At 51.2% G+C, this 9,532-nt stretch overlaps 1 protein-coding gene across 1 annotated transcript in view; it reads left to right on the top strand.

Annotated features, from left to right (window-relative positions):
* Positions 1–647: 647 nt before the first annotated feature.
* LOC119977998 (sortilin-like) overlaps positions 648–9,532 on the top strand; it is a 76,168-nt gene continuing 67,283 nt past the window's right edge. Inside the window, exon 1 of the mRNA XM_038819284.1 lies at positions 648–893. Coding sequence (XP_038675212.1) covers positions 735–893 — 159 coding nt within the window. The 5' untranslated portion in view covers positions 648–734. The remainder of the gene's footprint in view (positions 894–9,532) is intronic.

Below are 9,532 nucleotides of genomic sequence, written 5' to 3'. Positions count from 1 at the left end.
GCCGTGGTCACTCTGGGCTCCGGCCCTGGTCACTCTGGGTTCCGGCCATGGTCACTCTGGCTCCGTTCACTCTGGCCCTGGTCACTCCAGCTCCGGCCATGGTCACTCCGGGCTCTGGCCCTGGTCACTCTGGGCTCCGGCCCTGGTCACTCCAGCTCCGGCCATTGTCACTCCGGACTCCGGCCCTGGTCACTCCAGCTCCGGTCACTCCGAGCTCCCGCCCTGGCAACTCTGTCTCCGGTCACTCCGGCTCCGGCCAATGGGCGGGGCTTCCCGCCGCCAGTCGGAGGGGACGCCGCTGATTGGCTCCGGGGCTGTCCAATGGGCGGGGAGGGTGCGGCAGGGGTGGGCGCTGGTTGGTGGAGGCGTTGCTGGGGGCGGGGCCGAGTGCGTTGTTGTTGTGGAGCCGGAGCGGCGGCGGAATCGGGGATCCGGTCTGAGAGCGGGGAGCCGGGGGAGTGAGGGTCCGGGACTGAGAGCCGGGGGAGTGAGGAGCCGGGGGTCCGGGGGTCCGGGGGTCCGGGAGGCCGGGGGAGTGAGGAGCCGGGGATCGGGGTCCGGGGGAGTGAGAGTCCGGGACTGAGAGCCGGGGAGTGAGAGTCCGGGACTGAGAGCCGGGGGAGTGAGGAGCCGGGGGAGTGAGAGTCCGGGGATTGGGGTCCGGGAGGCCGGGGATGTGTGCGGTGTGAGGCCTGTTGCGGTAAGCGGCAGTTGGTGTGGGTGAGGCCGGGGCGATGGCGGCAGCGGCCTGGGTGCTGCTCCTGGCGGTGGCCGCGGCCCAGTGCGGATTGTCGGCCGCTCAGCCCGGGGAGTCGGCGGCCTCTCCCTCCCCCGCCGACAGCTGCCAGCAGCGGCCAACCTTCCAGGGCAACTTAACGGCCCAAACCCACAAGGTGAGTGAGAGCCTCCCGGCGGAACCCCCCCTTCCCGGATCCCCCACCTCCCCTTCCCTCCCCCCCCATCCCGGACCCCCCCCTCATCCCGGACCCCCCCCTCATCCCGGACCCCCCCTTCATCCCGGACCCCCCCTCCCCCCCTCATCCCGGACCCCCCCCCTCCCCCTCATCCCGGACCCCCCCCCCCTCATCACGGACCCCCCCCCCCCTCATCCCGGACCCTCCCCCCCCCCCCTCATCCCGGACCCTCCCCCCCCCCTCATCCCGGACCCTCCCCCCCTCTCCCGGACCCCCCCCCTCTCATCCCGACCCCCCCCCCCCCCTCATCCGACCCTCCCCCCCCCATCCCGGACCCTCTCCCCCCCCTCATCCCGGACCCCCCCCCCCCCTCTGGACCCCCCCCCCCCCCCCCTCGGACCCCCCCCCCTCACCCCCCCCCCCCCCCCCCTATCCCCGACCCCTCCCCCCCCCCTCATCCCGGACCCTCCCCCCCCCTCATCCCGGACCCTCCCCCCCCCCCCCTCATCCCGGACCCTCCCCCCCCCCCTCATCCCGGACCCTCCCCCCCCCTCACCCGGACCCTCCCCCCCCCCTCATCCGGACCCTCCCCCCCCCTCATCCCGGACCCTCCCCCCCCCTCATCCCGGACCATCCCCCCCCCCCCTCATCCCAGACCCTCCCCCCCCCCCTCATCCCGGACCCTCCCCCCCCCTCATTCCGGACCTCCCCCCCCCCCCTCATCCCGGACCCTCCCCCCCTCATCCCGGACCCTTCCCCCCCCCCCCCTCATCCTGGACCCTTCCCTCCCCCCCCTCATCCTGGACCCTTCCCTCCCCCCCCCCCCGACTCGGACCCCCCCCTCATCCCGGACCCTCCCCCCCCTCATCCCGGACCCTCCCCCCCCACCTCTTCATCCCGGACTCCCCCCCCCCCCCCCCTCCTCATCCCAGATCCTCCCCCTTCCTCATCCCAGATCTCCCCCCTTCCTCATCCCAGATCTCCCCCTTTCCTCATCCCAGATCTCCCCCCTTCCTCATCCCGGATCCCCCCCTTGCTCATCCCGGACCCCCCCCCTCCTCATCCCGGACCCCCCCCTCCTCATCCCGGACCCCCCCCTTCTCATCCCGGACCCCCCCCCCATCTCATCCATTGAGGTGCGTAGGGAAGAAGTGTTGGCAATTCTGGACAAGGTGAAAATAGATAAGTCCCCGGGGCCTGATGGGATTTATCCTAGGATTCTCTGTGAAGCCAGGGAAGAGATTGCTGAGCCTTTGGCTTTGATTTTTATGTCATCATCGGCTACAGGAATAGTGCCAGAGGACTGGAGGATAGCAAATGTGGTCCCTTTGTTCAAGAAGGGGAGTAGAGATAACCCCGGTAACTATAGGCCGGTGAGCCTCACGTCTGTTGTGGGTAAAGTCTTGGAGAGGATTATAAGAGATACGATTTATAATCATCTAGATAGGAATAATATGATTAGGGACAGTCAGCATGGTTTTGTGAAGGGTAGGTCATGCCTCACAAACCTTATCGAGTTCTTTGAGAAGGCGACTGAACAGGTAGACGAGGGTTGAGCAGTTGATGTGTATATGGATTTCAGTAAAGCGTTTGATAAGGTTCCCCACGGTCGGCTATTGCAGAAAATACGGAGGCTGGGGATTGAGGGTGATTTAGAGATGTGGATCAGGAATTGGCTAGTTGAAAGAAGACAGAGGGTGGTGGTTGATGGCAAATGTTCAGAATGGAGTTCAGTTACGAGTGGCGTACCACAAGGGTCTGTTCTGGGGCCGTTGCTGTTTGTCATTTTTATAAATGACCTAGAGGAGGGCACAGAAGGTTGTGTGAGTAAATTTGCATACGACACTAAAGTCGGTGGAGTTGTAGACAGTGTGGAAGGATGTTGCAGGTTACAGAGGGACATAGATAAGCTGCAGAGCTGGGCTGAGAGGTGGCAAATGGAGTTTAACGTAGAGAAGTGTGAGGTGATTCACTTTGGAAAGAATAACAGGAATGCAGAATATTTGGCTAATGGTAAAATTCTTGGTAGTGTGGATGAGCAGAGGGATCTCGGTGTCCATGTACATAGATCCCTGAAAGTTGCCACCCAGGTTGATAGGGTTGTGAAGAAGGCCTATGGTGTGTTGGCCTTTATTGGTAGAGGGATTGAGTTCCGGAGCCATGAGGTCATGTTGCAGATGTACAAAACTCTGGTACGGCCGCATTTGGAGTATTGCATACAGTTCTGGTCGCCTCATTATAGGAAGCATGTGGAAGCTTTGGAATGGGTGCAGAGGAGATTTACCAGGATGTTGCCTGGTATGGAGGGAAAATCTTATGAGGAAAGGCTGATGGACTTGAGGTTGTTTTCGTTAGAGAGAAGAAGGTTAAGAGGTGACTTAATAGAGGCATACAAAATGATCAGAGGGTTAGATAGGGTGGACAGCGAGAGCCTTCTCCCGCGGATGGAGGTGGCTAGCACGAGGGGACATAGCCATAAATTGAGGGGTAATAGATATAGGACAGAGGTCAGAGGTAGGTTTTTTACGCAAAGAGTGGTGAGGCCGTGGAATGCCCTACCTGCAACAGTAGTGAACTCGCCAACATTGAGGGCATTTAAAAGTTTATTGGATAAGCATATGGATGATAATGGCATAGTGTAGGTTAGATGGCCGTTAGTTTTTGACTTCCCATGTCGGTGCAACATCGTGGGCCGAAGGGCCTGTACTGCGTTGTATCATTCTATGTTCATCCCGGACCCCCCCCCCCCTCATCCTCATCCTGGACCCCCCCCCTGATCCTGGACCCCCCTCCTCATCCTGGACCCCCCTCCTCATCCCAGACCCCCCCCCCTCCTCATCCCAGACCCCCCCCTCCTCATCCCGGACCCCCCCCCCCCCTCATCCCGGATCCCCCCCCCCTCATCCTGGACCCCCCCCCCCCTCATCCCGGGACCCCCCCCCCCCCCTCATCCCGGGACCCCCCCCCCCCCCCTCATCCCGGGACCCCCCCCCCCTCATCCCGGGACCCCCTCATCCCGGACCCCCCCCCCCCTTCCCCAGAAAGATTTTTAAAAATGTATTTTCCCATCCTTAGAGTTACAAAGCCAATGTGCAGAGTGGACAGAGCAAACCCTTAATCCATCTCACTGCTTACTCCCAAAAAAAACAATTGAAATGGAATCAGTGTCTTCCCCCAGAGAGATGTACGAGATCCAAGCTGACAAGATCCAAGCTGACAAGATTGCACCTCATCTTGGGCTTGATCTTAGCCAATAGGCTGAGTGTCAGGCAGGGTACATCATTGCACGTTTGGCGCTCACGCCCTGAAGCGTTGCCAGTGTAGTTTTATAAATAGTGCACCGAATTTGCAAGTATGTTTACTTGCCTGAGGCAACCTCCTTTTTAGAAAAAAAGATCCCAATGAATGTAACTATCGAACTGCAAATCAGAATTTAAATTGCTATCTCCACTGCTATAAAGATCCAGCTGCTTTATTCTGAGCAGGCATTTTGGATTCTATCAAACCACTGTTTTGGGAACCTGCTATCAAATTTTAGTAATGGTTGAATTCAGCAGGGATGTTCTTCAAGTTTCAGCTTTTTATGAAGAGCATCAACTCTCCCATGTTTACTTTGTGATGCTGGAAATACCACTGGAGTTGTGAGATCAGGAATCAAGTAGTAATTCAGAAGTTGAGCCTGTTCCTTTTTGTTTAAAGCTTTGTGGAAAAATTCAGATTTAGGACCCAAACTCCTCAAATTGCATTAAGATTCATGAAAGGTGTCACTTACAAACATTTTGTTCTGCATGTGGTTGTTTGAAAAATGATTGTTTAAATTATGTCTGAATTGATTGGAACTTTGAAGAAAAGTTAACCTTTTCAAGCAGAAGTACAGCTTCATTGTATATGAACAGTAGTAGAAGCTAATGAAGCAGATATTTTCCTAAGGGGAACACCCTTCCTGAGTTACACTGCTATTTTGAGTTGATGCCTTCTGACACCTGCTTTAAATTTATGTGAAAGGAGCAATACTGTGCCTCTGGTTGGGATTCTCATATTGAGGTGGCAAATTGCATTGCATTTATTATTCAAGTATTATTTGTCTCATTTATTTAACTGAGCTCATAGCTGGTCACTTGTTCAGCTATCTCTCCACGGCAGTTTATTTGCAATCCTGTGCATTCTTCCTGACCTGAGCATGTACTAGACTAACCTGTTTTCCCTCATTGCATTTTCCGTTTTAAGCTTCTTATCCCTTTTTCTTTAATTTGTTTATTAATCTTTAATATGATAAATCAGGGGTGGGCAAACTACGGCCCGCGGGCCGCATGCGGCCCGCCAAAGGTCTTTATGCGGCCCACCAAGATCAAGTCATCAAAAAAAAATAATTTTTTTTTTTAAATAATTTTTTTTAAAAATAAGGTTAATGGGGGGGGGGGGGGGCTGTTGGGTTACTGGTATAAGGTGGATACATTGACTTGAGTAGGGTGATTATTGCTCAGCACAACATCGAGGGCCGAAGGGCCTGTACTGTTCTCTGTTCTATGTTCTATATGAGGCGCCCAGAATCATAACCGGGTGAAGCGCCATTTTTGAAAAGTAGAGAAAAAGAGGGCTAAAGGCAGGATGCCGCCGGGGGAAGCGCTGAGGTATATGCCGCACGCTAATTGGTTACAACCGGGACTATTAATTAATATACTATGCGGCCCTTTAAAATTGTGAATTTCTGAATGTGGCCCTTGCACGGAAAAGTTTGCCCACCCCTGTGATAAATGCTGATTTATTTCTTTGCATTTTTCTTTACTAAGCATAGTGCTAGAAGTAGTAATTGTTTCTAAATGCTCTAATTTAAGAAATTATACAAATGTATTTCTGAAATGCTGTCTGTACCGAGCTGACTCTGGCGCTTTGATGTTAGCATTGATCACATTTGGTGAACTAAAATATCAGAAGGTGCAAACTGATTGAAATAGTTTTGACGCAAAATATTTAGTCCTTGGAACTTCGGGATCAAATTCGCTTTGCTTAAATAAATGGGTGAATTCCTTTGATTTCTTGTATATGTATAGGAAATATAAAATCACAAATTGGCAGCCAGCAGTTCATTAAAACTTACGGTTTAATTTAACTCCATATAGTTCGGCACAATCTCTGAAGTAGCCCCTTTGTATCCAATCCTATGTTATTCTGTAGCAGTTATTTTGGGAACCTAAATAATTTTAGCTGAAGCATTTCAAATTCTAATCTAGTGCGTAGTAATGCAAGTGTAAGCTGGACCGATTGATCAGTTTTTCAATGATGGCTGAAGGACGAATGTTGGTTAGGACATTGGGAAGACTCCATGTTTTCTCTTCAAGTAGTGTCATGTCCTTCTGAACTGTCAGACCAGGCTTTGGCTTTAATAGCTCAACGGAAAGATATTAAGTGTCACACAAGTATCAATCCCAATTACGTGCTTCAGTTCCGAGTGGAAATTCTGACCCTGAGGTGAAAGCAAGCACTTTCCAGGAGACTCATCCGGAGTGAGACTCGTACAGAGTGGAGAATTGAAATTTGGTAATTTGGTGCAGTGAGGTAATTCGGTGCAGAGTGTGAGGAGGTGCTCTTTAACCCTGGTAAGTGACTGGTAAGTAGTCTCTCTTTTTCTTTTCATTGTCTAATTTACTTATTTTTATTTTGAAATTGTAGTTGTTTAAGTTTACCAAGGGTTTAAGACATGGCAGGAGATCCCAGACCCGTGTCATGCTCCTCGTGTGCGATGTGGGAGCTCAGGGACACGTCCACTGTCCCTGGCTCCTTCACGTGCAAGAAGTGTGTTCAGTTGCAGCTCTTGTTAGACCGCTTGACGGCTCTGGAGCTGCGGATGGACTCACTTTGGAGCATCCGCGATGCTGAGGAGGTCGTGGATAGCACGTTTAGCGAGTTGGTCACACCGTAGGTGAAGGTTACTGAGGGAGATAGAAAATGGGTGACCAAAAGAAAGAGCAAGAGTAGGAAGGCAGTGCAGGTGTCCCCTGCGGTCATCGCCCTGCAAAACAGATATACCGCTTTGGATACTGTTGAGGGAGATGGCTCACCAGGGGAAGGCAGCAGCAGCCAGGTTCATGGCACCGTGGCTGGCTCTGCTGCACAGCAGGGCAGGAAGAGAAATGGCAGGGCTATAGTGATAGGGGACTCGATCGTAAGGGGAATAGACAGGCGGTTCTGTGGACGCAATCGAGACTCCAGGATGGTATGTTGCCTCCCTGGTGCAAGGGTCAAGGATGTCTCGGAGCGGCTGCAGGTCATTCTAGGGGGGGAGGGTGAACAGCCAGCTGTCGTGGTGCACATAGGCACCAACGATATAGGTAAAAAACGGGATGAGGTCCTACAAGCGGAATTCAGGGAGTTAGGAGTTAAACTAAAAAGTAGGACCTCAAAGGTAATAATCTCAGGATTGCTACCAGTGCCACGAGCTAGTCAGAGTAGGAATGTCAGGATAGATAGGATGAATGCGTGGCTCGAGAGATGGTGCAAGAGGGAGGGATTCAAATTCCTGGGGCATTGGGACCGGTTCTGGGGGAGGTGGGACCAGTACAAACCGGACGGTCTGCACTTGGGCAGGACTGGAACCGATGTCCTAGGGGGGGTGTTTTATAGAGCTGTTGGGGAGGGTTTAAACTAATGTGGCAGGGGGATGGGAACCAATGCTGGAAGTTGGAAGGTAGTAAAACAGGGACAGAAACAAAAGGAAGTAAGGGGAAAAGTGCAAGGCAGAGAAGACATAGTCAGAAATCCATAAGGGCGACAGTACAAGGTACAGTGACTGAGGGGAGCACAGTGAATAGGCCCAGTAATAACAAAAGGAATAAAACTGGAGATGTTAAGATTCAAAACAGAGGTAAAAAAACCAACATAAGTGTACTTTACCTGAATGCTCGTAGTATTCGGAATAAAGTTAATGAGTTGGTGGCACAAATCATCGTGAAGGACTATGATTTAGTGGCCATTACTGAAACATGGTTAAAGGATGGTCACGACTGGGAGTTAAATATCCGAGGGTATCAAACTATTCGGAAGGACAGAGTGGATGGTAAGGGAGGTGGTGTTGCTCTGTTATTTAAGGATGACATCCGGGCAATAGTAAGGGATGACATCGGTGCTATGGAGGATAAGGTTGAATCCATTTGGGTGGAAATCAGGAATAGTAAGGCAAAAAAGTTACTGATAGGAGTAGTCTATCGGCCACCAAATAGTAACGAGATGGTGGGGCAGGCAATAAACAAAGAAATAACTGATGCATGTAGAAATGGTACGGCAGTTATCATGGGGGATTTTAATCTACATGTCGATTGGTTTAACCAGGTCGGTCAAGGCAACCTTGAGGAGGAGTTTATAGAATGTATCCGCGATAGTTTCCTAGAACAGTATGTAATGGAACCTACGAGGGAACAAGCGGTCCTAGATCTTGTCCTGTGTAATGAGACAGGATTGATTCATGATCTCATAGTTAGGGATCCTCTCGGAAGGAGCGATCACAATATGGTGGAATTTAAAATACAGATGGAGGGTGAGAAAGTAAAATCAAATACTAGTGTTTTGTGTTTAAACAAAGGAGATTACAAGGGGATGAGAGAAGAACTAGCTAAGGTAGACTGGGAGCTAAGACTTTATGGTGGAACAGTTGAGGAACAGTGGAGAACCTTCCAAGCGATTTTTCACAGTGCTCAGCAAAGGTTTATACCAACAAAAAGGAAGGACGGAAGAAAGAGGGAAAATCGACCGTGGATATCTAAGGAAATAAGGGAGAGTATCAAATTGAAGGAAAAAGCATATAAAGTGGCAAAGATTGCTGGGAGATTAGAGGACTGGGAAATCTTTAGGGGGCAACAGAAAGCTACTAAAAAAGCTATAAAGAAGAGTAAGATAGAGTATGAGAGTAAACTTGCTCAGAATATAAAAACAGACAGTAAAAGTTTTTACAAATATATAAGACAAAAAAGAGTGGCTAAGGTAAATATTGGTCCTTTAGAGGATGAGAAGGGAGTTTTAATAATGGGAAATGAGGAAATGGCTGAGGAACTGAACAGGTTTTTTGGGTCGGTCTTCACAGTGGAAGACACAAATAACATGCCAGTGACTGATAGAAATGAGGCTATGACAGGTGAGGACCTTGAGACGATTGTTATCACTAAGGAGGGAGTGATGGGCAAGCTAATGGGGCTAAAGGTAGACAAGTCTCCTGGCCCTGATGGAATGCATCCCAGAGTGCTAAAAGAGATGGCTAGGGAAATTGCAGATGCACTAGTGATAATTTACCGAAATTCACTAGACTCTGGGGTGGTCCCGGTGGATTGGAAATTAGCAAACGTGACGCCACTGTTTAAAAAAGGAGGTAGGCAGAAAGCAGGAAATTATAGGCCAGTGAGTTTAACTTCGGTAATAGGGAAGATGCTGGAATCTATCATCAAGGAAGAAATTGCGAGGCATCTGGATAGAAATTGTCCCATTGGGCAGACGCAGCATGGGTTCGTAAAAGGCAGGTCGTGCCTAACTAATTTAGTGGAATTTTTTGAGGACATTACCAGTGCAGTAGATAACGGGGAGCCGATGGATGTGGTATATCTGGATTTCCAGAAAGCCTTTGACAAGGTGCC

This window comes from Scyliorhinus canicula, chromosome 15, assembly GCF_902713615.1.
Source record: "Scyliorhinus canicula chromosome 15, sScyCan1.1, whole genome shotgun sequence".
NCBI lineage: Eukaryota > Metazoa > Chordata > Chondrichthyes > Carcharhiniformes > Scyliorhinidae > Scyliorhinus > Scyliorhinus canicula.
The sequence above is the reverse complement of the archived record's forward strand: the minus strand, read 5'-3'. Positions and strand labels throughout refer to the sequence as shown.